The following is a 27581-nucleotide window of genomic DNA, read 5'->3' as shown; positions in this document are numbered from 1 at the left end:
TAGGTGTCTGCACACTGCCTCAACCAACGCCAACCAACACCAACGTTGGATTGGTGTGCCATGTTTTTTGGTGACTGTTGCCATCAGTTGGATGGATTTTGCAGCTGAATTTTAAACATTCAACAACAACTGCCACCCTTTAGAATGTTGGGTGTTGGGAGTTGGTTGGTGTTGGTTGGCGTTGGTTGGGGCAGTGTGCAGACACCTTATCTGTTTAATACTCCAAACGTGCAAAACCAGAGCTAAAACCCTTGGGACAAAGGATGTGACTGAAGTGATACCAGGTTTCATTTATATGTATTTATCCATTTAGCAGGGCCAGGACAATACACAATAATCAACATATCATACAGTAGCAACTGAGTTGGAAGTAATAGTACCGGAGTTTGCTTTATAGCTAATTTCCAGCTCTATTACTCCAGTATATTTTGAGATTAAATTAATCTACAAGAGTCCAGACCTTGGTTGAAATACTATTAGAGTCTTTCAGGTACTTCAGCGTTTGCTTGTGTCTGTCTGAAGGGTCAGGTGGGTGGAGTATGCCTATTAGACAACAGCCCATTGGTTCCATTGTGCCAGGCAAGAGCAATCATGCACAAAGTAAATTAAAGGATCTCAAATAGGATTTTCAACCCAGGTCTGCGGAATGTTAAAAGGGGGTAGGAGAAAAGGACCAATGTCACAAACAAAACAACAACTAGAAAGGGTGCTCAGAGAGCACATGGCTCCGCCCATTAATGCATTTTGTTGGTGTAATCGAGTTGAAATGGTTAAACTCACTTCTCAGTATAAATATAGCACACTTGCACCATTGAAGAGTAAGCTTTTTGGTGGTGAACTGTAACTGATAGTGGTTTTTATTATAGGTGGTCATGTATGAACAGAACTGAACATACTTGTGTACTTTCCAATCAGCCATTACAGACAAAAACAGACATAAGTTACAAAACTATATACAGAAATGAAGTCCAGTGTTCATTCCTCTGAGGGGTAAAAAGGACAGGCACTAGCCCAGTGTCCATGTCTCTAGGAGGGGTAGAAGGGCACTTGTCCTGTGTCCATGCCTCTGGGAGGGGTAGTGGTGCACTAACCCAGTGTCCATGCCTCTGGGAGGGGTAGAGGGGCACTAGTTCAGTGTCCATGTCTCTTGGATGGGTTCTAAGTTGGCTTATGTTACATCCCTCCATTAAGTTTCGTGAAAATAGTTCTGGTAGTTTTTGTATAATCCTGCTATGTGACGGATAATACCGTTTTTTTCGTTTGCTTCAACACTCAAATTAAAAAGAACATATTTAATGTGTTCTAACTTGGCCCATGCTACACCGCTCCACCGAGTTTCATGAAAATCGCTCTGGTAGTTTTTGTATAACTGACAAGCGAACGAACCAAATAACACACACGTCTGAAAATATACCCTCTGCTAGCAGTCGCTGGGCGGAGACAATAAACAACAAAAGTAGGAAATTGCGCCGGCAGAGCGTGTGTTGTTGACAGACCAGGGCACGAACTCTGACCTTCAGGTTGAGCTGCTGGGTCTCGGCCAAGTGATCCTGGTAGGACGCCTGCATGCGAGCCTGGACGGCGGACACTTCCTGGGCACTGGAGCTCAGCTCGGAGCTGAGACGGCTCTCCATCGATGCCATCTTGGACTTCTCAGTGCTCAGTTCCTGTGTTGGTATCACGGGGTACAGTGAGGTCAGGGCACGCTTGGTGCGGAAGCACTTCTGTTTGATATGTTTTCTCATACTTTACTTGGGCGAAGGCTTCTAATCGAAATATGTAAGTGTGAAATTATTTTCTTTGTATATAAACATATTCAGGCACGATTATATAACATATGCAGAAACCATTACATTGGTTATTTAGCAGATGTTTTTATCCAAAAAGACTTATAATAATTGCATTTAATGTAGGTACTGTAGTTATTGTACCATTACCAGAACTCACAAGTGCATCTCCTTTCTTAACAGAGTGTAATCTAGAGTTAAGTCAAAGTGCAAGAGTAACAAAATACAAATAATACAAATCAAAATAACTCTTTAGCTCTCACACAAGAGGCTCTCCTGTCTCTGGAAATCACAGATGTTTACCTTGGTGAGTTCCTTCAGACGGTTCTAGTCTGTTTACCTTGGTGAGCTCCTTCAGTCTTCCATCCTGTTTACCTTGGTGAGAACCTTCAGACTGTTCTATCATGTTTACCTTGCTGAGTTTCTTCAGACTGTTCTATCATGTTTACCTTGCTGAGTTTCTTCAGACTGTTCTATCATGTTTACCTTGCTGAGTTTCTTCAGACTGTTCTATCATGTTTATCTTGGCAAGTTCCTTCAGACCGTTCTATCATGTTTATCTTGGTGAGTTCCTTCAGACTATTCTACCTGATGTTTACCTTGGTGAGTTCCCTCAGACTGTTCTACCTGATGCTTACCTTGGCAAGTTCCTTCAGACTGTTCTACCATGCTTACCTTGGTGAGTTCTTTCAGACTGTTCTTGGCGGCGGCAGCCTCGTCCTGATGGGTGCTCAGCTGCTTCTCCTTCTCTTCCAGCTGCTTCTTCAGGGCAGCCAGGGGATCCCCCTTCTGAGAGGCCTACATTACCACACACAAGACCCTTCTGAGAGGCCTACATTACCACACACAAGACCCTTCTGAGAGGCCTACATTACCACACACAAGACCCTTCTGAGAGACCTACATTACCACACACAAGACCCTTCTGAGAGGCCTACATTACCACACACAAGACCCTTCTGAGAGGCCTACATTACCACACACAAGACCCTTCTGAGAGGCCTACATTACCACACACAAGACCCTTCTGAGAGGCCTACATTACCACACACAAGACCCTTCTGAGAGGCCTACAGAGCCACACACATGACCCTTCTGAGAGGCCTACATTACCACACACAAGACCCTTCTGAGAGGCCTACATTACCACACACATGACCCTTCTGAGAGGCCTACATTACCACACACAAGACCCTTCTGATCGGCCTACATTACCACACACGACCCTTCTGAGAGGCCTACATTACCACACACAAGACCCTTCTGAGAGGCCTACAGAGCCACACACGTTCTCATGAGGCTACATACAGTACATACGACCCTTCTGAGAGGCCTACAGAACCACTTTACTCAAAGCACTTTACTCAAAATCTATTTTTGCTGATAGATGCAGTTCTTCCTGCAACCCCAAATATGGAGTCAAAGGTTAAAGTCAGGGGGAAAACAACCTTTGGGTGTTCTTTGTAGCATTATAATTTTGCGAGGTTTCATTAATTCGCAGGCTTCGGCTGTCTGAAGGGCGAGCTGGTGGGAAACGCCTACGCATAATGAGTGTTCGACCCAGACAGAAGACATTTATCATGCACCGTCATGTCTGGGTCATCTTGACCGCAAGCAGGGTTTCCGCCAGGCTGCGTCTCATTCCAGTTTAGCAGCGCGTCTGCATAGACAAGCCTGTATTTTGCAGCACAGTGATTTCTGAGGACCTGCACAGCCAACGGAAGCCGACATTCCAGTGGAAGTGCAGCAGATGTGTGGTGGACGCGTTCAGTATGCCTAGTTAAAAGCAAGTACTGTATAGTATATTGCGGGCTTAACTCATCTGTGATGACTGTATACAGTAGGTGATGGTTTTGCCTCGTTTTACAAACTCTGTAATTGTACTGTACACAAACATTTCATTGTGCATGGTACCTGGTAAAAAAAAAAAAAAAAAAAAAAGATTCTTGAATGCCTTCCACCTGTCCAGACATCCAATACTATGCGTTTGACCCAGGTCAAGTGTGCATGCGTTGGTAGTGCACGATGGAGAGCAGCACATACCAGTTGCCAGGTGTCCTGAGCGAGACCGGACCTGTCACCGAGGACCTCCATGAGCTTCAGGGTCTCGGCCTCGCTGAGCGGCATGCTGCGCACGGTGGCCAGCAGCGCCTTGTAGGGCAGGAGCAGGGGGGCGTCCGCAGAGTCCACCACGGGAGCCGCTGGGGAGGGGGGGGGGGGGACGGGGGGGAGAGGGAGGGAGAGAGAGAGAAAGAGAGAAGGAAGTAATTTAATTGGTTCTGCTTTAACATAGTGGTGGTGTGATGGTGATGGTGATGTGATGGTGATGGTGCTGTGCTGCTTCCAGTCCAGTGTTCTCCAGTTCCCTCCGGGGTCTGGGGTTCAGAAGGCTGGGCCAAGCGCTTGTTTCTCCACCAGGCACCTCTCTCCGTGTGACATTGAAAACGTTAAGACCGTAGCAGGTCAGAGTAGAGCTACCAACCTGGCTCAGCCTTAGCCTTGGACTTGGACTTCTTCTTGGAGGGCGGGGCCTCTGGCTTGGGCTCCTCGGCCTTGACGACGGGGGCCTCGTTAGTGATGGGCGCAGGAGGGGCGGCGGTCACCGGGGCGACCTCCACCACAGGTGGCACGGCCACGACAGGCACTTCCTTGGCGACGGCCTCCTGAACAGGGGCGGGCTCCACCTTGGCGACCTTCTTCTTCTTCTTCTCCTTGGGGGAGGGGGCAGGGGGGGGCTCAGCAACCACAGGGGTAGGGGCGGGGGCGGGGGCAGCGACGACTGGCTCCACAGCAGCGACGACGACGACGGGCTCCGGCTCGGGGGCGATGACGGGTTCGGGCTCGGGCGCCGGTTCAGGCTCGGGTTCTGGCTCGCTGACGGGCTCGGCGGCGGCGGGTTCCGGTTCGGGCAGTTTACCGTTGGGCCGGTCCTCCTTCTTCTTGGCTTTGCCTTTCCTCTCGGACGCCTTCTCCTTCTTCTTCTTCTCCGAGCGCGGGGGCTGCTGCTGCTGGGTCTTGCCCAGCTCGCGGCGCTGCTTGGCCAGGGCCTCCTCGTAGGACGTCTCCTTCATGGAGAGCGTGGAGACCAGGGCGATGCCGATGGCCGAGACCACCATGAATCCTCCGAACACCATGAAGCCCAGGGTCTGGGGGTCGTAGACGTCCATATCTGTTCAGTCGTGTCCCTCCGCTAAGCCTACAGACAAAAGAGAGAAGACGGGACGCAATTAGCATCACTGGTTGAGTAACAGAACACCAAGGATTTTACAGGCAGAAGAGAACAAAATGTAAGAAAGTAAGGAATGGGAGAAGGATGGGAGAAGGTTGTTTTTTTTACAAGCAAAGTTGTAAAATGACCATGTTGATTTGTGGAGTGACAATAAGAGTATGAAACAGACCCAAGTTCTGATGTCCTGTCAGAAACATAAGGGCGAGGTCGTCATGCACTTCACTAGCGCACCTCACTTTTTGACTTACGGGCCTTCTAACCCCAAACTGAGAACTTGATGTGCCTTAGTACTACTAGCGATATTAACCATGTTGATTCCATGCCTAACTATATATACACAAAAGAAACATGAGGTATGTTCATGGTCTAATCACCCTTCCTATCCTCTGCTATCCTAGAAGACGGGTTCACAGCTTCTGATGTCTCCCCAGCACAGAAATACACTATGGGAAAACCCTGCATGGAGTCACCATGGAAAGATCCCGCCATATACTTAAGTCAGGAAGAAAAGGGACATTATGTTGCCAGACACCCAGGATGTCACCTTGGGATAAATGTCCATATCCCACCTACCAGGCCCTGGAAGGTGAAGCGCACATGCAGAGCTCAACTCTGTCAGCCCCTAACTTCTCCCCCCGGACAAAGAAAAGCTCTTTTCACAGATGGCCGAGAGTTCAGCCTCCAGGAGGACTCATGCAACGCCCACCCTGAACAGGCACACACACTGCCCCCCCTTTCGTTCGCTCAAATATACATATGTTCAAAAGTGGCACTCGACTGTCTCCGTTTCCCTAACGACACATCCAGCAGAAGCAGCACACAAAACAATTCAGAATGAGCTGAGGCGACCAGAAAACATTCCAGAGCAGGAATTCTTTAAGGGAATGGGATTATGGTTATTCTATAAAAGGTCTACAGGAGAACATAAGCCATTGTGGGTACCTTCCAGATAATACTATACTGCGCATATTGGCAGATCATGTGCGTGTTGAACACTTTCTCATAGACTTTGAAGATCTGATTATCTATGCAGATCATTCAGAAAGTTTTTATTTCTTCCTCCAAGAACACACCCAAGGCCTCAGGTGGGTCAAAAGTGCTGACTGTATCTACAAAAGACACGCCCCCTGCCACTCTTCTCAATAACCAAACACTCTTCACTCATGTAGCCTATGGGTGCTATAAGCATTCTTATTCAAAAAGTATGTATAGTGATAATTAAAAGACACTGGATTAGTTTTGGCATTCACATTTAAAGGAAGAAACACAAACATTGTAAACTAGCAAATGAATAATTGAAATCATCTAATACATTATCAAAATAGCACTGTCTATTCCAAAGACGATTTCAAATGAAAAGGGCCAGCTAAAAAGGTGCTGATAGCATCACTTCTGAATTGAAATAATCAATTTATCAGCAAAAGTCATTCAAACATTATTATTTTCCGAAGTAATTGCTCCAGGAGAGAGGGATGTGAAGGGGCTACGTGTCTTTACAGACAATTAACCCCTTGTGTTCAAGCCTACCTCTCTTGTTATGTAACGAGGTAGCCTACAGTATTGGCAGTACGTTTCACGACATTTCACAACTTGTTCGATAAAACTACAAACTGTTTCTTGGCATTCTGAATTGGCATTATTGAACATAAATAGCCTAGAGTACTAGAAGCATGAATTCGAAGAAATGATAGAAACTTTAACCAATAAAAGTCGAACCGCATTTTGTTATTTAATGTTTGAGTCATACCCGACTATTAACAGATCCGTCTCGTTGTCTACAGTAGCCTAATGCTCAGAAAAGCAATTGTAAAACATCTAAAGACGTTTCAAGCAACTCTTAGGTCATCTAATGCCATGAAACTCTTTCCATGTCCTCCTCTTCCAGGCGACGATCATACAGCCATATAGCCTGGATTGGAGCATGTTAGAGCAGAATGATCTTGATTTGTTTAATGTGTCGTCAATCAATTGGCCTAAATCAAATGGCGAGGGAATTGAACACTCATCACCATGCATAAAGAAGAAATCAAATAAAATGGACTTCACACATCTAACCTACGTCTAGCCTACATCTTCATTCGTTTGACCGTATACATTCATGAGACACAGTAGTAGCTTATATAGGCTATGATCTGGCTTTTTTCGGTAGCCTAATCAATACAGATCGACGTGGCTAAGAAATACAAACAGTTGTCTGTAGAGACAGTAGTCAAAGTGCAAAAGTAAAGCAATTCTTGAAGCGGGATACCCCAAGGACCACAAAAATCTCCCTCGAACACAATTTTTATCTTTCTTTTTTTTCTTTCTTTTTTTCTTTCTGCAAAAAATATCCAGCAACATTATAACAGAAATAACGTTAGCTCAAGTTGCGATGTCCCACCACCAGGCATTTTTTCCTGATTTGGAAAAATCAATAAACTTCACTCATTCATAGATTTGCAACGCGTTTGAAGCTCGCCTTACAACGCAACGTAATTTCATTTCATTTAAAATATTTCCTTTTTTACAAGTTGAGCCTTTATAAATGTAAGAAAAAAATGACTTTCTTACCCCGACCACTAATGTTGCTGCTTCAGAAGAGCCGCAGAGTGTGGAGTCGTGGCACTTTCCCTGAGCTGGCAGAAAGCCTGCCTGTTGCCCCAAAACTCACTTCGAGGCGAGATTTCATTGGGTGTAAAAATAATCAATCAGTGGGATTTAAACCAACCACGTCATTCTAGGCTGTACGAAAGGGAAGGGGCGTGACCGTCCCCCTCGCAGAACAGCCCGCTTCTGGGACTTGTAGTTCTATAATTTTAACGATGTGCCTGTTTCAGCTGGTCTGTTCTCTGCGTGTTATACATTAATTCACGTGCACATATGGCCTAATATTCATAGTCACACTGGCACACATACTCACAGACTCACACGCACGCACACACACGCACGCACACACACACACACACACACACACACACACACACACACACACACACATACACACACACACACACACACACACCTGGCCTGCACACACACCTCACACACAGCAGCATGGACACACATCCTTGACAAGTGTTTGTCTCTCAGTACTACGGCAAACACAGTTCAGCAAGCAGATCCGGTAAGACGGGAACTCTGCACTTGTTAATCATTATAAAAGCTGCATACAGCATCTCTTGAGGGCCTGAGGCCAAGCACATAGGATATGTCATTCTCCAGTTGATAATTCATTAATATTGAGCTTCCTGTTCATTGACAGATTTAATTAGTGTCTGCTGAGCATTCTAGAAGCATGTTCTGTACATAATATTTTGTTTACCAACACTTAATTCTTTTTTTTATTGATTTTTTATTATGATTTTTTTTTTAAGAAAGAAAAGTCAAGTCAAGTCAAGTAGCTAGCACCAGATCCATCTACAGTACATACAGACTGGTGAATTAGGAAAGACAGTATGCTGGAGAGCCTATGACAAATGCACACAGTATTCCAGTAACTCTAATGTACCCTTTATTTGAACAGTTTGATCTGTTTGAAAAAGCAGTCTCTCAGTATAATCTGGGTAAGGTCATGTGTCAGAGAGACGTAGGGAGACACACTTTGGTTTCATCAAACTCAAATCTGCTTTAACCAGGGTTACTAGAGGTGAAGCTAGGGGTGACTGCACGGTCCCATTCAGAACCAGGGTTACTAGAGGAGCAGCTAGGGGTGACTGCACGGTCCCATTCAGAACCAGGGTTACTAGAGGAGCAGCTAGGGATGACTGCATGGTCCCATTCAGAATCAGTGCATTTGGCCAGGCTGTTTTCTCCTTCAAATCATCCCATCAGTGGAATTCAGTGCCACAATTAATTAGAGAGTCCTTAACCTTCTACTCATTTAAATGTAGTGTTAAGAAATGGCTCCTGGAGAACCAGCAATGATCTGTTGTGTGCGTGTGTGTGTGTGTGCAAGTGCGTGTGTGTGTGTGTGTGTGTGTGTGTGTGTGTGTGTGTGTGTGTGCGTGTGTGTGCACGCAGAGTCACAGAGTGGGGTGTGTGTGCTTGTGTGGGTGGGGGGGGGTTATGTGTTTTTTACTGTATGGAGTAAGTTTTAGGTCAGGTGGACTACTCTGCTATGTTTTATGTACTGTGTGTTTGTAATTGTGTATTGTGAATTATGTATTGTGATTATTTTATTTATTTATTCTGCCATCAACCTGACAAGGGACTACAGATGAAAATTATATATTTTTTATTTTATTTAATAGTGCACATCTAGGAATATTTCTGTAATGCACATTAAGGAACATTTCTGTAAACATGCTCGTTTAGCCTGATAATTTCCAACCATAGTCTCTGGGGCAGATGGCATGAGCACTACAATGATTAAAAAACATAAAAATACATTATATACATAATAACAAATAATACGTTAATTACATAAAAAACATAAAAATGTTAGCTAAGGACCTGACGGGCATCTACGCTCTCCCCCCCCCCCCCACCCCACACACACACACACACAAACACACACACTCACACACACAGACACACACACACACGCACACACGCGCACACACACAGATAAGTGTTGACACTGTTGGTTCTCCAGAAGATTCTCTGATAGATTGTGGCACTGAATTACACTGCTGGGTTGCTTTGAAGGAGAAGACTGCCTGGCTAAATGCATTTATTCTAGATCTGGCATATTTACATTTATGTATGTTATTATTTAAATGTTTATTAATATGTGCTGTCCCTATTTTAAATAAATAAACTAAAACACAGTAACATAAACCTAGGCCCTGGGAATCTCTGACTAGACATGTTTGATCAGATCAACAACAGTAAGAGGAGAGAGGTTAGGAGGCAAAAAAAAGTATTGGAACCGGGCCATAGAGTCTTTCCCTCTTATGAGCAGACCGTCGACTTTGGACTCTGGGACTGATTACACCGGACACGCAGAAAGACAACATCCTGTGCCCAGAGGTTCTCAACTTCCTGTCGCTATAAACTCACTGAATACTAACAACTATTGGGGGCCGCTGCCTCTATACTTGTCTGTGAAAGCGACCCACACTGAATCTGAACATCTGAGAGTTTCTGGGAGTGAACCCAGGCACAAAGAATCTGCATGTACCACAAAACAGCCAGGGGAAGAGGAGCAGTGTTGGAAAGGTTCAAGTTACAGTGTCACGGATTACAATGTCCGGATTATATAATCCCACAGCTAACACTCTCACACTGCTACTACTATGTACTTAAAGCAGGGTTACATGATGTCTTTTCTCTTTCTTCCAGTTCCTCTAAAGATTACTTGATTGATTGATTGGTTGATTGGTTGATTGGTTGATTGGTTGATTGGTTGATTGATTGGTTGATTGATTGGTTGATTGATTGGTTGATTGAGTGTGTGATGTGATGGCTTTAGTCAAACTAGGCCTACATTGTATCATGAGCTGTGTTTCACTAGCAGGTTGGATTTGAGAGTAGATTGGTCAGGTGCAGAAACATTATCAGAACATTATCTGAACATCATCAGAACATTGCATAATATTTTGTCACAGATAGCTTGGCATTCTGAGGACAGCCATTGAGGACAGGCTTTTTTTTAAATAAAAAAATAATAAAACGTACTGCAAAATTACATTTCATATAACGTGTTATGTTATCATGTGGGTGAGCAACATGAAAGCTGGGAGGACAATGGCCGGAGAGGGCATCTTCCTACTTCCTACTTCCATTTTACAGTAGCAGCCGTGGGGGACCCAGGCGTGGTTGTTGTTTAGGAGAGGGCATCTTGGCAGCCGCGTGGGCTCCAGATGCTGTTTGGTTAGCTTGTAGGCAGGCCCGCACTGAGCTGTGATAGTGGGACAATGACTGAGAAAGGACAAGAGGGAAAAGAGGGGACATGGGGTTGGGAGAGAAGTAGAAGTTTGACTCTGACGCTTTTCTGTCCCCAGAGACATGGATGTGTTCTCAAACACAGTCATGTGGACCTGCGTTACATGTATGTCACAGGGTTAAAGTTCACACCTTAAGTAAGGCTGTGACAGTCACTCCGAAGGTAAAAGTCTGTTGGATTTCAGGACAGACGTAGTTATCAGCAGAGGATTTTGAGAATGCTCATCTATCGTCTGAGATACCACAGGGGCAGATTAGCCCTCTGTGTGAGACACTGCGAGTCATGCAATCCTCTGTACTGGCTGGACTTGTATTGATGCCTCTGGAGAGATCCGCAATCCTCCATGTCCCTCTTCTCCTCAACAGCCACTCGCTTGTACCAGAAGCTGCTCATCAATTCACTTGTGGACCGGGATTCAATCAAACCAGCAATGCAGAATCTATTTCATTATTGGTTTTAATAATTAACAGGTAGACTCTGGTAGCTGGGTTTTTTGTATAGTTTGTGTGCAAAGGAGTTTATAAATGTTGCTTCTGAGGTGAATTTGACTTCATGTTGTTGGTGGATACACAGGGTGAGGGGTGTTCCTGGGGTGTATTCACACCCTCACCTCCATGATAAACCATTCAGATTCATCCACTCTGTGAATATGCTCTTGTAATGGAGCTCTATATGTGCATTCTTGCACATGTAAATACTGTATGTACTGTAAATGTGTTGCTCTCTCGTTACAGCATGACGCACATGCCTGCGCCGAGGGCAGTAGTACCGCAGCACACAGACCTACCTTTGTGCTCGCTGCGTTGACACAGCTTACTCTGCTCCGCGGTGTGTTGACGTGCCAGTCCCTTACTGGGGGAGAGGGGTCGTTTGGGGGGGGGGGGGGGGCAGGGGTGAAAAAACAAACATAACATCAGTTGTGGAACCTCCCCCTTCCCTGCGATCCTCTCTCTCTTCTCTCTCTCTTCTCCCTGACCGGACCACGAAGAGTCGGTCATCCTTTGGGTTTCCCGGTTTCCAGGTTTTGTGAAAAACGGGTGTTTGTGGTGCTGTATGTTGTTGTTAGCGAATTGAAGGCACAAGACAAAGGGAGAGAGAAGAGATGATATTTTGTTGGTAAAAAAGTAAAAAGTCATGCATGCAACATCTGGATCAGGCCTTGGATTCTTCCCCCGGGGGCTATATGCTAAACCTCACCTTCCTCTAAAACACTTAAAGGTTCTAGGAAAAGGAAGTTGTATTTAAAGTAACTTTGAGGCTGAAGGTCAGGAAATTAATTGTTTCTTCAGCATGTTTGTTTGTGCCAATAAACACACACACAAAAAGAAAAACTGCGCAAAATCCCAAATATAAGTGTGTGATTTTGACTGAACATGCAAAGCAGAGCCTGAGTGCTCATGGGAAATGTGACATCTGCTGTTTGCACTTTTAGGAAGCGAAACAGATGTGGATTTTTTTTGGGGGGGGGGGGGTACAGCTAGGGGGCGCTGTTAGATATTTTGGAAGTCTCTGTTTGCTTTAGCTGTCACAGATGTGGATGAGGGCAAAGAAGAGACACCCACCCTCCACACACACACACACACACATACACACACACACACACACACACACACACACACACACACACACACACACAAACCTCCAGTTGGAGTGTGACCCCAACATGACCAAGAGTCAAGGTTCAGGGTCTGATGCCATCAGACAGGGTGAACTTTGACACTTCAGGGCTCCTAACTCCACATGCCCCCAGTCACACACACACACACACACACACACACACACACACACACACTAGAGGTCTTCTCGGGTCCAAAAAGACGGACCCGAACCCGAATGGATCCGATAAATTCGTTCCGAGATCCGACTGGATCCGATCATTTGAAAAAAATATATATACCGACCCGAATTTGTCCCGAGACATTACAGACCCGATCCGATAAATGTCCGAGAGCAGGAGTAGGACAGAGACCCGAGTTCGGGTCGGGTCGGCGGATCCGACAGACTATTTAAAGTTGCTACTAAAATGCCACTGCTAAAAACGTTTATCAGGTCGTAGTCTCCCTACAACATATGGTAGCCTCATACAATCAATCAAATAATCGATCAAAACAGAAAGACCTAACGTGAAGAACTAGTCTAGGCTATATGAAATCAATCGCTATTTATAACAGCGCCTACTTTCTTCTCCTCTTTGTTGACAATATGCATGAAGTTGGCCCAGACAGAAGAGGTGCCGGTGGGTTTGACCTCTTTATATTCATTATTCTGTAACTTTAGTTTAACATCAGACAAGCTGCTAACGGTGTCCATCTTTCTTTGTTTGCTATTTTCCCCGCTCTGTCTCAACTCGCAATCACGCATGCGTTTCTCTCGTGAGATTCAGCGCTGCGCGCCAAAAGAAAATAATGATAAAAAAAAAGAAACGATTCAGCGCTGCGCTGATCACGGATCTTCTCAGATCCACTCGGGTATTACACATAATGATAAACAGACCCGGGACCGACGGTAATAGAATGGGATCCGACCCGGACCCGACTGACCATAATAAAACGAGGAAACGTGGACCCGAACCCGTACGGGTCTCGGGTCGGGCCTCGGGTCCCTCGGGTATACCCGACCCGTGAAGACCTCTAACACACACACACACACACACACACACACACACACACACACACACACACACACACAAGACAATCAGATCAAACAGAACCTCACAACGATAATATGAGACGTTCATCTGTATTCACCTCTGATTAATGATCAGTCACTTTTACATTCAAATAATGCACAAGTAATATGCATTTTCACTTATATTTAATGCATAGTCAACATACCAAGAACATTAGATTACAGGTACAATGTTGTACAAAGACAAAATAAAGACAAAAGGCAAACTCCCAGAATGCCAACTCTTGAGTTAGACGCACCAATCAGGAAGAGAGAGTTCCTGTGGCTCTAGTGTGATTGGGAACATTGTGTCCTGTCCTCAAAGTCCACTTCGGTTTTTAGCTGGAGACGGTGTGGGGAGGGGGATACATTACAGATCACAGATTACAGAAGCACACTCACATTTGAGGGCAAAGAGGGTCAACTAAACTACATCTCCAACTTGTATTTTCAAAAGTCAAGCGCATTAGTAACGTTGTAGAGAGTCAGAGTTAGCTAAAGCTCACAAACGACTTTTTTTTTTTATATGGAGGGGGAGGGACCTCATTCTACAGCTTTTCCCCCTTAAGTGAGCTGCCATTGGCTGTTCTTTATGTACAATATTATGTAATGGAATGTTACATAAATGTGCAGAAAGGGGAGCTTCTGCGATTACTGTACTGTAGCCTACTGGGAAAGGCTTGTAGGTAGTGACAGAGAAGGGCTCAACATTAACAGTACCGTAGGCCTACTCTCAAACTGTCTTAACAGTTTTTAACTGTTGTTTTACAGACAGGAATATCATGACAACTTTGTGCACAGCCAACATACCAAGAACATTGTTTTTTTTAAAAATATATATATATATATTTATATATTTATATATTTATTTATTTATTTATTTATTTATTTATTTATTTATTTATTTATTTATTTATTTATTTATTTATTTATTTATTTATTTATTTATTCTTAGTTTATTTGTCAGGGACAACACAAACAACATTGTAACAGGTTAATAACATGAAACAAATGAATATAGGGTTTCTAACCAAGGCTGATTCTGACTCCTCTCCCCGTTAGGCTTCTCTAAGTTAGGCTTCTCTAAATCTGTTCAGTAGCTGATATATTTGTAAGAATTTCTCATCATTAACCCCTGGGTTGACATTGGCATTCTTCTTAAGAGACACACTGTCAAAAAAAACTAAAAAACACATTATTGAACATTGTTAATCTTTAGTTAGTATCGTTGCAGAATGAGACTCAAATGGACACAGTACCAGAGTAACAGAGTGAAATGTGGAGTAGCTGGTGAAACTCATTGCTCAAAGAAGCGCTGACAGTCCCTCCAAGAGGGACGTCCCTATTGGCTCAACTGTCAGCGCATCCCAAGAGGAAGACCCAGGTTCGAAGTCCCCCCTGGGAATGCTGAAAGGCTATGGGTACACCAGGAACATGCATTTGAGCATAGTGAGAAATTTCACAATGGAATCAACCATAATATGTTTTAGAATAGTAGATAACTTTATGGTCTTTGTATGGTATTCAGCATACCATTAACACATCTAATCTACTGGTGAAAATAACACACACATATAATATAACATAGCATAAGAAGTTTGCATAACAATGTGAACTTGTGGACATTTTTGTCACATATCTTCAATGATATTCCAATTTAAATGTTTTGAGTTCACCGATTGACTGAGGGGAATGAGGATAACACACCAAAACATATCAAGGCTGACATTTTATGAATGGGTAGTTAGTACACCCCAAATTATATATATTTTTGCCACTGATTATCGATGCAAAGATGAATTACTGAAAAGCTCGATGCGCTCCACTATCGACTGTTTGAGAATGTAACTCGATAGTCTGCTCCACGGCCTGGCTACCCATCCATGTTATTAGATGCTAGTTAACTAGATAGCTGATAGCCATTTACCAGTATCTGTCCTCCACCTGCAATGACAGATACCAGCTAGCGATGTCTAAAACCTCTAAAGTTGTACTCGGTGTGTCTGTCGTACTTACACTGAGCACCGTAGCGGGAGTACATTTGAAGCAAACCTGGGATCGAGAGGTAAACAGTCGTAGCATAGCAGTGCTAGCTAGCCAGGCATGTCCTTGGTGTTAGCTTGCTAGCTAAAGACCTAGCTAGTACCAGCACTTCTCACTTACTGCCAAGTCCCTCAACAAATGTGTGCTTTTAGCTAGCTATCATAGCCTAGTTATCTTGCCTAGGCTAAGGCTAGTAGCTAACGTGAGCAGTAGTAACGTTAGCTAAAATAGTCGTCCGAGTTTAGCAGCTGTGATCGTAGCTGGTTCCAGCTTCAAAAATAGGTTAAGTACATGACATTATTTGGTGAAATAGTATTTATGAAATATAATAGCTAGCACTAGATTAGTCACCTCAAGGCATGAGTGGTGTGCATGATGCCTGTAACGTACACACACACACACACACACTACACACACACTACACTACACACACGCATAAATGACCACATACACACAAAGAAAGTGGGTAGCCATCCTCAACTGTTTGTTTTGTATTGTGTGTGTGCCCACAGAGGCTCCACGAGGGTGTACTCCGAGACCTGGAACGTTTGGAGAGGAAAAGAGAGAACCTCAGGATCCTCGAGGAACAGAGAAGCTTGACCAAGCAGCTGGAGGCCGAGCGCGCCAGGAGGGAAGCAGCTCTTCAGAGCCCTGAGCAGCCCTGACCAGGCGTAACGATAGGTACCACTGCTTTCCCAACTCTGCGTAGCTGTGTAACAGCCGCGTAACAGCTTGCCCAGTTTGTCCTGTGGCATACCCCACGAGCACGTTGTTCAGGTTAGCTTGGCTACGTACTTCAGCCAGTGATCTGACCCGTCACTTGCTCCAGTAGCTTCTGTGGGATAGATTTGCCGTATTAAGCGTTTCCAGAATGTGCGAAAGCTCTGCCCTAACGTTGGCTCCAGAACTGGTGAGTTTCATTTTCCCAGCTGCTCCCATGTTCAGCTTTGTGTTTAAATTAATGAAATAAATAAACAATAAACAAAGGTGTGTGTGTGTGTGTGTGTGTGGGGGGGGGGGTACGAAGGTGACGGATGATTTGGGACCAAATTAGCTCAGAACACAATATTGGCTATACTTCGGACCGGACCGAGAACTTTGATCTATTACCAGACTGCCCTCCCCCCACTGGCTCTAATGTCACTGAAAAGCCAGGCTGGTCTAACTGGTCTGTGGGACCAGGCCTCTTGCCGATCAGGAAGAAGAACGAAAAATGAAGCGTCCGATCGTTCCTACCCATAATGCATCTGTTGATGACGACGCTTCTCCCCCCGGCCTATCACAGGTGTTGTTGCTGACCTGTCGGACTGCGTCCGCTGTGTTCCGGCTTGTAGCCATGGACGGCGGCGGCGAGCAGAGGGGCCAGGCGGCGGACGACGAGGCCATGTGCATGACGTCCGGCGCCTCGGAGGGCCTGGAGGAGGGCGAGGTGGAGGGCGAGACGCTGCTGATGGTGGAGTCGGAGGACCAGGCGTCGGTAGACCTGTCCCACGACCAGAGCGGCGACTCACTGAACAGCGACGGCGGGGACGAGGCGGAGGGCGGCTGGGCGTGCGAGGACATGGCCTTCTACTGCCACAAGTGCCACAAGTGGATCCCCGCCGGTGAGAGGAGCGGCGAGGGAGGGGGGGTGGGGGGGTGGGCGGCGCCTACCTCAGGAGGCGAGGCCTACCACAGCGGTGGGGGCTTACCTTACGGCAAGAGTGAGGAGGGAGGTTCACGTCACTCACTAGTGTTGTGAACATTTTGAAAACTGGTTGGTGTGAACTCAAGTCGTCTCACTGGTTTTGCACAGTCACTTCATCACAAGGGATTTTCACAGAGGTGGTCCTTGTCCATTTTTTGCTCACAGTAAGATGAAACTTGAAGCTTCATCCAGGGTGTTCTTAATGGCTTTGCCTGGTTAAATACAGGTTAAATAAAGAGTGTGATATTGAAATGCTGTCCTGTCTCACCTTACTGCCACCTGAAATAAAGAACCAGAATAATATGAAGTCTCTGAGAAGGTTTTTTTTCTTCTATTTTTCTGCACTGGTGAAATCTAGCCCAGCTCCACGGAGAGCAGCCCAGCTACCTGAAAGGAGACAACTTCTTCAAGTTCACCTGCTACGACTGTTCAGATGACGGCAAGGAGGCCTTCGAGAGAATGAGACTCACCTGGCAGCAGGTATGGTGGTGACGCATTTGACAGGAAGAGGTGTCTGTCTTCAAACACACAGTGAAGAAAGAACCTCACCTAATATGTCCAGTACACATACTGGCAAATACACACTAGGGATAGACCAATTATCGGCCGATATTCAGTATTTATACGATTATTGGTATCGGTATTTTTTTATCCACTTGCCGCGAAAATTTATGAATTTTAAAATGCGCTACTTTGCCTCTGATGCAGCCGACTGTATCTGTATTCACCCCAATGTGGTCTCATGCAGTGTCCTGTCTACAGCACTATCTGACCAGCTCAGTGTCCTGTCTACAGCCCTATCTGACCAGCTCAGTGTACTGTCTACAGCACTATGTGACCAGCTCAGTGTCCTGTCTACGGCACTATCTGACCAGCTTATTCAAAATTTTGACACCAAGATTCTAATTCTTACTGCAAATGTATATCGGTTCCAAATATCATCTCCTTGATTGATAATAATCGGTATCGGCCCTGAAAAAGCCACATCGGTAGACCCCTAATACACACACTGAGGATACATAGTAAGGTCCTCATCTAGACCTATGCAATGACCAGTAAAACATATTGCCTTTTTTCCTCTTTTCTTTCGGTACTGACCCTTTGACCCTTTGAATTGAAGGCTCTGAATGAATGACTACTGATAAGATTACTGGTCAAATTCTCATTGATCTCATATATCCTTTGCAGTTATCTGTTTTGCTGGGTTCATTCCAGGTGGTGATGTTGGCCATGTATAACCTGTCCCTGGAGGGCACTGGGCGTCAGGGCTACTTCAGATGGAAGGAGGACATCTGCGCCTTCATTGGGAGACACTGGCCCTTCTTACTGGGAACTAGGTTAGATCCAATTAAACCATTCCACTTCTCACTTTTGAGTTCAACTGTCATGTCCATTGATATGATCTTGGTGATAAATTGGGGGTTTGTACCAGATTCAGGAGACATTTGAACAGAAGATAATTTGAGTCAGAAACATAATTTCTTGTGCAACTGCCTATTTTTGGAAGTGTCCCCATCATGTGTGAGAAACGATTGAATGAGTTTACTACACATCACCTTTTTGAGCATCTCCAAGAAGCTTTTTACATGATATGAGTCCTTATGACTGAGTGTGATGGTAAATAGTGTCCTTATGACTGAGTGTGATGGTAAATAGTGTCCTTATGACTGCGTGTGATGGTAAATAGTGTCCTTATGACTGAGTGTGATGGTAAATAGTGTCCTTATGACTGATTGTGATGGTAAATCGTGTCCTTATGACTGCGTGTGATGATAAATAGTGTCCTTATGACTGCGTGTGATGGTAAATAGTGTCCTTATGACTGAGTGTGATGGTAAATAGTGTCCTTATGACTGCGTGTGATGGTAAATAGTGTCCTTATGACTGAGTGTGATGATAAATAGTGTCCTTATTACTGAGTGTGATGGTAAATATTGTCCTTATGACTGCATGTGATGATAAATAGTGTCCTTATGACTGAGTGTGATGGTAAATAGTGTCCTTATGACTGTGTGTGATGATAAATAGTGTCCTTATGACTGAGTGTGATGGTAAATAGTGTCCTTATGACTGAGTGTGATGCACCCGTTTGTCAGGAAGAAGACGTCCACGTGGTGGAGCACGGTGGCGGGCTGCCTGTCGGTGGGGAGCCCCACGTTCTTCCGCTCGGGGGCCCAGGAGTTCGGAGAACCCGGCTGGTGGAAGCTGGTGCAGAACCGTCCGCCGACCCTCCGCCCAGACGGAGACAAGTCCTCGGTCAGGACCAAGGGTAAAGGGCAGGCGTGAGCTTCACTCAGCGGATGGAGGTTTTTAGGGATAAGCCTCGTCATTCGCTTATTACTGCCCAATCAGTGGCAGCCGGATCTGTTTCCCACCCAATCAGATTCAATCCAGACTACGTCAAACAACAACAAACTAGTAAACGCTCCGCCAGAGTCAGTTGTGATTGGTTTAAAGAAATACAGCGTCCCCCCCCTATCCCAGAATGGTAATGAGTCCAGCCAGACCTTTCTTTAGTGCTGGCATAGCGTAAACCAAGTGGGGAGATACTGTAGGTCTGGCTATGAGAGACTTGGCATGGAGGTACCTCAACCCCAGGGGGCTGAATTTCCACACTACACACTTATTTTGTCAATTAGTCCTTTTTTCTCCATTCCTTTCACTAATGATTTGTTAAAGTTAAACTGATCTGACAGAACTTACTTGTAACCACAAGAAAGGAATGTGTACCTCTCCTCCGGCCAGAAAGTGGTGTGTGCAGAACAGTATGTCTGCATTTGACTCCACCTTTGATTTAAAAAACAAACAAACAAACTACTGGAGAACAGCAGTCCTCTTCTCATGAAACAGGAAACTTATTGTGGCCCTTCAGCGTCTGTGTCCGTTTTCTCTCCCAGCCTGCAAGCCGACTGTAGACCCCATCATCACTGTGGAGGGCCTGAGGAAGCGCGGAGCCCGGAACCCCGCTGAGAACGCCATGCAGCTGAAGGAGAAGCGGTCGCGCACACAGGAGGCCAAGGACATCCGGCGGGCGCAGAAAGAGGCGGCGGGCGGCGGCGCCGGCTACGCGGACCGCAGTGCCTCCTCCACCCCCGTCAAGCTGGGGGGGGGCGGGCGCGGCGGGGGCGGGCGCAGGACGGACCTGGTGCTGGAGAAAGGCGAGGTGGTCGACTTCTCCTCCCTGAGCTCCTCGGACCGCACGCCACTCACCTCGCCCTCGCCGTCGCCCTCGCCGGACTTCTCCGCACCCGGCACGCCCGCCTCGCACTCGGCCACGCCCAGCCTGCTGTCGGAGGCGGACCTCATACCGGACGTGATGCCGCCGCAGGCGCTGTTTCACGGTGAGCCAGCCAATCAGCCGTTGCCAGGAGTCTCGAATTGTTAGAATAGCGTAGACAGCTAGCATACTGTACATTTCTGTCGTTTTCTGTACTGCTGTGGATTTTCGTCTTTGTATTAAATCCCATAAAGCACACTGTATTACTCAAAAACAGATATTACATCATCCAGATGGCTGGCTAATTGAATCTCTCACCTCTCTGCCTGGCTAATATGAGTTAATCTCTCACCTCTCTGCCTGGTTTATCTGAGTTAAACTCTCACCTCTCTGCCTGGCTAATCTGAGTTAATCTCTCACCTCTCTGCCTGGCTAATCTGAGTTAATCTCTCACCTCTCTGCCTGGCTAATCTGAGTTAAACTCTCACCTCTCTGCCTGGCTAATCTGAGTTAAACTCTCACCTCTCTGCCTGGCTAATCTGAGTTAAACTCTCACCTCTCTGCCTGGCTAATCTGAGTTAATCTCTCACCTCTCTGCCTGGCTAATCTGAGTTAATCTCTCACCTCTCTGCCTGGCTAATCTGAGTTAATCTCTCACCTCTCTGCCTGGCTAATATGAGTTAATCTCTCACCTCTCTGCCTGGCTAATCTGAGTTAAACTCTCACCTCTCTGCCTGGCTAATCTGAGTTAAACTCTCACCTCTCTGCCTGGCTAATCTGAGTTAAACTCTCACCTCTCTGCCTGGCTAATCTGAGTTAATCTCTCACCTCTCTTTCCGGGGACCCCAGATGACGAGGAGCTGGACGGGGAAGGCGTCATCGACCCCGGCATCGAGTACGTCCCGCCCCCCTGCGCTGCCCTCGCCGTGCGCAAGAAGCTACGGCCCGCCTCCGTGGCCGCCGCCACCACACACATCAAGCAGGAGGCCGAGAGCGAGGAGGACGAGGTCGGCCATGGGGACGATGACGACAGCCGAGACCTCCGAGGGCGGGACGATGGCTCGGCCGAACCCGGCGCGGGGGCGCGGCGACCCGGGGGCGCGGCCGGCGGGGAGCGGAGGAGGGGCCCTCAGGAGAAAGGGGAGGGGCCATGCGCGGGGGCCGGCGGCGGAGGCCCCCCCCGCTACGCCCCCCTCAGCCTGTACGAGGAGCGGGTGCTCCTGCGGCGCCTGGAGGCGTGTCCCCTGGCGCTCGCCGTCACGCCGCAGGCCAAGCGGCTCCGAAGGAAGCTGTTGGTGAGGCAGGCCAAGCGCCAGAGAGGGCTCCCCCTGCTGGACGTGGACCAGGCCGTCAGCGCCGCGCTCAGCCTGGTGGGCGGGGTGTATGGGGCACAGGAGGCGGGCCTGCGCGGGGGGGGTGGAGCAGGGAAGTACCACACCACCAGCCAAGACCTCCGCATCCTTGACCGCTTCCAGGTACGGTCTAAGCCCACGGGAAGTCCAACGTTGCATTATGTGTTGTTGATGTGTTATGCATCGCTCTTTATGTATTATTTATTATGCATTAAATATATGCTAGTTTTTTTTATTATATATTAAATATGTGCTAGTTTTTATTTATTATGTATTAAATATGTTCTAGTTTTTTATTTATTATATATTAAAGGAGAATGCTCGTTTTTGACAACCTGGATCTTATTTACGACATATTATAAGACGTTTGACTCACCGAGATCACTTTGGTGTAGTTCGGAGGCATGTAGAAGAAATTTAAAATCCAGCGCGAGCCAGTATATCCATGTAATGGCGGTGGACGGGGCACCAAGAATGCAGTTTCTAAAAATCTATTTTCGGCCGCTAAACGGTTGTTTTCATCAATCTGATTTTATGAATCGATAGTTGTGATTCCCCAAAGCGAGGCGTTGTTGTGGTTTTCAAATATGTGGTCTTTAGCCTCTGTAATATGATCTTTAAACGCCTTTCCCCACTTGCTCCAGCACACATGCGCAATCCGATCGTAGCGTAGAGAATGTGAGCTGCGAGTGTAGCCTACAGACGGAGAATAGCCAGTCTGCGCGCTGGCCTGTGCGCATGCGTGCTGGAGCAAGTGGGGAAAGGCGTTTAAAGATCATATTACAGACTAAAGACCACGTATTTGAAAACCACAACAAGGCCTCGCTTTGGGGAATCACAACTGTCGATTCATAAAATCAGATTGATGAAAACAACCGTTTAGCGGCCGAAAATAGATTTTTAGAAACTGCATTCTCGGTGCCCTGTCCACCGCCATTACATGGATATACTGGCTCGCGCTGGATTTTAAATTTCTTCTACATGCCTCCAAACTACACCAAAGTGATCTCGGTGAGTCAAACGTCTTATAATATGTCGTAAATAAGGTCCAGGTTGTCAAAAACGAGCATTCTCCTTTAAATATGTGCTAGTTTTTTTATTTATTATGTATTAAATATGTGCTAGTTTTTCATTTATTATGTATTAAATATGTTCTAGTTTTTTATTTATTATATATTAAATATGTGCTAGTTTTTTATTATTATTATTACGTATTAAATATGTGCTGGATTTTCCAGTAGCTCCCCTCAGACACAAATCCGATGGTTTCATGTTAATATTGTGATAGGGAGGTTTGCAAAATTCCGGGAATATTCTCAAAATTACCCTAATTCTGAAAAGGAATTTATGGGAATTAATAGAAATAAACTGGACATTTATGGGAATTCACAGGAATAAATTCTGTTTGTCCATTTATTCCAATTAATTCCCATTACATTCCCGTTAATTCCCGTGGGACGTTTGTGAATATTCCTGAATTTTGGAAACCCTATATTGTGAATATTCATGTCTGAAATGGTGTCATTATGTGGCATTCCTCATCTCATCTTTACAGATTCACGCTGTGCTAATCTAAATAATGAAGGCACGGTGGTAAGTAATGACTACAAAAAAATGTAAACCTAACAATCCGTTTTTGTGTTTGACCTTTCTCCAGACCAGTGTGTGGAGTAGGAGGGGCTTCCTCCAGCCCTCGGTCTCCTTCTGGCACAGGCTGATGGGATCTGACGCCGGGGTGGACCAGGGAGTCAGGAGCCCCTACACCTCCAGGATCCTCAAACCATACATCAGGTACATAGTGTTCACTTCCAGGATCCTCAAACCATACATCAGGTACATAGTGTTCACTTCCAGGATCCTCAAACCATACATCAGGTACATAGTGTTCACTTCCAGGATCCTCAAACCATACATCAGGTACATACTATATTGTTCACTTCCAGGAACCTCAAATCATACATCAGGTACACTTCCCGCATCCTCAAACCATACACCAGGTACACCTCCATCCTCAAACCATAGATCAGGTACACCTCCATCCTCAAACCATAGATCAGGTACACCTCCATCCTCAAACCATAGATTAGGTACACCTCCATCCTCAAACCATAGATCAGGTACACTTCCCACATCCTCAAACCATACACCAGGTACACCTCCATCCTCAAACCATAGATCAGGTACACCTCCATCCTCAAACCATAGATCAGGTACACCTCCATCCTCAAACCATAGATCAGGTACACCTCCATCCTCAAACCATAGATCAGGTATGGTGACTGACAGCGCCATGCAGTGATGACGACAGCGGTGGTACTGAACGATGGAGGGTTAATGAATGAATGAATGAATCCTCATCTGAATTAAAAGTACTCAGATTTCTCGCTGTGAAAAGTTGGGACGTTTTCTAGTTTTCTTTTTTTTAATTCTTTGTTTCACCAGACGATCTGACAACAGCAGCTGTGATGCTGCAGGCTGTTAGACCAATGCTACAGTATATCGTGGCTGTCAAAACCTTGCATCTCCATTTTCGTGATTTAATTATTTTTTTCCCCCTCAATTGAAATCTGGGAGCCTTTACAACCTCTGAACGCCTCCCAGCTGTGGGACCAATCAAATGTATCCGCAGCTTATATGTGATTTTACGTTCAAAAACATTGAAATTCTTATGTGCTTTTCAACATTCTGAAAAATTTCCACTTTGGAGATACATAGCAGCGCAATGCTATCTATCATGACTAGGCTAATATTAGAGCATGAATGGATGTTAATGTCCTATCACAACATATTATTATTAATATTCTTATTCTTATTATAACCCTGGTGTCTGTGTGCCACGTCACCTCCAGGAGAGACTATGAGAACAAGCCCCCGAAGCTGCGCCTGCTGGCGGAGATCAGGGCCTACCCCCACAGGAAGGACCCCCGCTGGGCCCCTGAGCCGGAGGCCCCAATCGACTACTGCTACGTCCGCCCCAACCACATTCCCTCCGTCAACTCCATGTGTCACGACAGCTTTTGGCCAGGCAGGACTTCCTTCATACTCCTTGTGCTCTCATTTCATGAGCCTCAGACCTGGTACCTGATGTGTTTAAAACCACAGTTTCCAAGGGGAGTTTCCCTTTTATATATAGATGCTGGTATGGTAAGCATGAAACTTCGCCAAGTTCAAACACAGAGCAGGCTAATTATTACAAACACACAGCAGCTAATCTGAGTTTTACACGAGACATAGCAGCTAATCTGAGTTTTGCTCTGAGACATAGCAGGCTAATCTGAGTTTTGCTCTGAGACATAGCAGGCTAATCTAAGTTTTACACTGAGACATGGCAGCTAATCTGAGTTTTGCTCTGAGACATAGCAGCTAATCTAAGTTTTACACCGAGACATATCAGATAATCTGAGTTTGACACTGAGACATAGCAGTCTAATCTGAGTTTTACAATGAGACATACAGTAGCAGGCTAATCTGAGTTTTACACAGACATATTAGTGTCAGGGGAGCGTTGAGGTGTGCCCCTTTCTTGTCAAGTCATTTCTTGACAGTATTTATTCAGCAGTTGAACACTTCTGACTGGGCAAGAGTTTCATCTTCAGTTATGTTCAACTCTTGCTGTTTGAACATCTAAATTGGCTCCATGTGTGAATCTCCGCTCCACCAGGTGTGGATCTATCTGAGTGCCTGCAGTACCCGGACTTCAGCGTGGTGGCGCTCTACAAGAAGGTGGTGATCGGTTTTGGTTTCATGGTGCCGGACGTGAAGTACAACGAGGCCTACATCTCCTTCCTGCTGGTGCACCCGGAGTGGAGGAGGGCTGGCATCGCCACCTTCATGATATATCACCTCATCCAGGTGGGGGAAAACCCAAGTAGACTGCCAGCTAGCGTTGCAAGATTCCAGGAATATTCACAAACTTCCCATGGAAATTAACAGGAATTTATGAATTAACAGGAATAAACTGGAAAACGGAATGTATTCCTGTTAATTCCCATAAATGTCCAGTTTATTCCAGTTAATTTACATTTGTTTGTGAATATTCCTTGAATTTTGCAAGCCTAATGCCAGCATGCAAACACGCTTTATCATTCTAACTTGTGAAAAATGAAGACGGCGACGTCCGTTTTGCTTGTTGCCCTGTCGGTGTCTTGCTGCTTTGTGACCTTCCCTGGCTGTGTTGTGTTTGTCCTCTTAGTTCAGTGGTTCTTTCGGGCTACACACGGGCTGTTTGACATCACATTTTACAGGCCAAATGACTTTGTTAGTTAATGTTGTGTGCTTGAGATTTCACAGTATTTCAATGACTGGTATGTGTCCAACAATGGATGTAAGTATTTTATGATGGTATCTTATTAAAGATGGGTCTCTTGTGAAAGGTAGGTATTTTATAAGTTTCAATCATTGATTTTATTCACATTGTCAAAACTAATTAAAACCACCTGATCAGATTGCTTCACTGAGCCATAGCGTCCTAATAGCGTCTGATCCCTACCGGTGACCTGTCTGTTTTGATTCCAGCATTCCTGCCTGTGTTGTCAGTAGTCGGCCTGTGCTTTAGCTCCGCCCCCCTGCCTTATATGGTTCTGGGTATGTTATGGAAGTGACGTGTTTGTTCCACAGACATGCATGGGGAAGGACGTCACCCTCCACGTGTCGGCCAGTAACCCGGCCATGCTCCTCTACCAGAAGTTTGGCTTCAAGACCGAGGAGTACATCTTGGACTTCTACGACAAATACTACCCGCTGGACAGCAGCGAGTGTCGGCACGCCTTCTTCCTGCGCTTACGCCGCTGACACAGGAAATGGACCTGAGCGGAGGCCAGTATCTGGAGACGCTGGCCGGGGTTTCCAACCCGGGTCCTCCACGGTTAAGATGGAGCTCTGGGAGCTGACCTCACACTGGTTACCCAGCAGGACGAGCGTTAAGCAGGAAACACCCATCTCACCTGAAGTGGTCAGAATAATGAATTGGACATGGAGTACAAACAGCTTTTCCTGGTCCTATTAATGTCTGTCAGTGTGGAGGAAACCCCTTCAACCACCCATGTGGAGCGCTCTCTTAAAACATGCCCAGGCAGACATTTTAGAATGGCTTTCTATCAACTTGAAAACTGGTTCAGTATCAAGGCCATCTGATCCAATGTTATATGCCATATCTGTATGTAAGTTTTTTTGTATTTTTATTCAATCGTGTATGTTTTGTGTCTGAGTTGTACGTTTGAAAAGTGCTCGTCTACGACATTGTTCTTGGTGATGTTTCTAGGAAGAGAACCCAACATGCGATCGGTCCAATGTCACTCATGAAAGCTCTTGTTCTGGAAGTCTTGTCATTTGTGTTGTGTAGCCTAGGTTCAGTGAAAAAGATTTGTCTTTGTATTTGAACGCTTGTATTTGAAAGTTTGCATAAAGATAGTCATACTCGTGTTATTATATACAATTGTGTTTTTCTTCATCCATGGCACTCACAAAATGACTCATCAACTTGTAATTTTTAAAAGTATCTTTACTTAACTAATACCACAGAAAGCATTTGTTTATTTCTAAACAATCATCAAAACAGTGATCATAGTCTAAATAAAAACTCATGAGAACACATCTAGTCTGAGGCCCCTGCGGCCGATCAACACGGTCACAGCTCTTCTCTGTCTTGGCCCCGCAGTGGTGAAATGAACTGCTCACAGACATCAGGACAGCAGAGTTGCTGCTCATCTTTCCCTGCAAGCTCAAAAGTACCCA

The 27581-nt window shown here is 45.6% G+C and overlaps 3 protein-coding genes across 7 annotated transcripts in view; 2 read left to right on the top strand and 1 right to left on the bottom strand.

The window, feature by feature from the left end:
• The window catches only part of rrbp1b (ribosome binding protein 1b), a 35903-nt gene extending 28229 nt beyond the window's left edge, over positions 1 to 7674 (bottom strand). For all 5 annotated transcript variants that reach the window (XM_084440866.1, XM_084440867.1, XM_084440868.1 and 2 more), the window contains exons 1-5: positions 7567 to 7674; positions 4270 to 4983; positions 3831 to 3988; positions 2463 to 2585; positions 1515 to 1667 (exon numbers count right to left, since the gene is read on the bottom strand). In XM_084440866.1, coding sequence (XP_084296992.1) covers positions 1515 to 1667; positions 2463 to 2585; positions 3831 to 3988; positions 4270 to 4954 — 1119 coding nt within the window. In that variant the 5' untranslated portion in view covers positions 4955 to 4983; positions 7567 to 7674. The remainder of the gene's footprint in view (positions 1 to 1514; positions 1668 to 2462; positions 2586 to 3830; positions 3989 to 4269; positions 4984 to 7566) is intronic.
• A 7808-nt stretch (positions 7675 to 15482) lies between these two features.
• Positions 15483 to 16257, top strand: pet117 (PET117 cytochrome c oxidase chaperone; the record flags this gene model as incomplete). Its single annotated transcript, XM_084440467.1, has 2 exons — positions 15483 to 15614; positions 16105 to 16257. The coding sequence occupies exons 1-2, from the start codon at positions 15519 to 15521 to the stop codon at positions 16255 to 16257; spliced, it is 249 nt and encodes an 82-aa protein (XP_084296593.1). The 5' UTR covers positions 15483 to 15518.
• A 671-nt stretch (positions 16258 to 16928) lies between these two features.
• On the top strand, positions 16929 to 27236 carry kat14 (lysine acetyltransferase 14; the record flags this gene model as incomplete). Its single annotated transcript, XM_084440466.1, has 10 exons — positions 16929 to 17196; positions 17638 to 17759; positions 18495 to 18616; positions 19376 to 19548; positions 20177 to 20620; positions 21346 to 21971; positions 23506 to 23639; positions 24698 to 24873; positions 25510 to 25700; positions 26466 to 27236. The coding sequence occupies 10 exons, from the start codon at positions 16929 to 16931 to the stop codon at positions 26637 to 26639; spliced, it is 2430 nt and encodes an 809-aa protein (XP_084296592.1). The 3' UTR covers positions 26640 to 27236.
• Positions 27237 to 27581: the final 345 nt, after the last annotated feature.

This window comes from Borostomias antarcticus (genome assembly GCF_949987555.1).
Source record: "Borostomias antarcticus genome assembly, chromosome: 7".
In the NCBI taxonomy this organism is placed as follows: domain Eukaryota; kingdom Metazoa; phylum Chordata; class Actinopteri; order Stomiiformes; family Stomiidae; genus Borostomias; species Borostomias antarcticus.
Note: the sequence above shows the minus strand (reverse complement) of the source record. Positions and strands in the feature narration are given on the sequence as shown.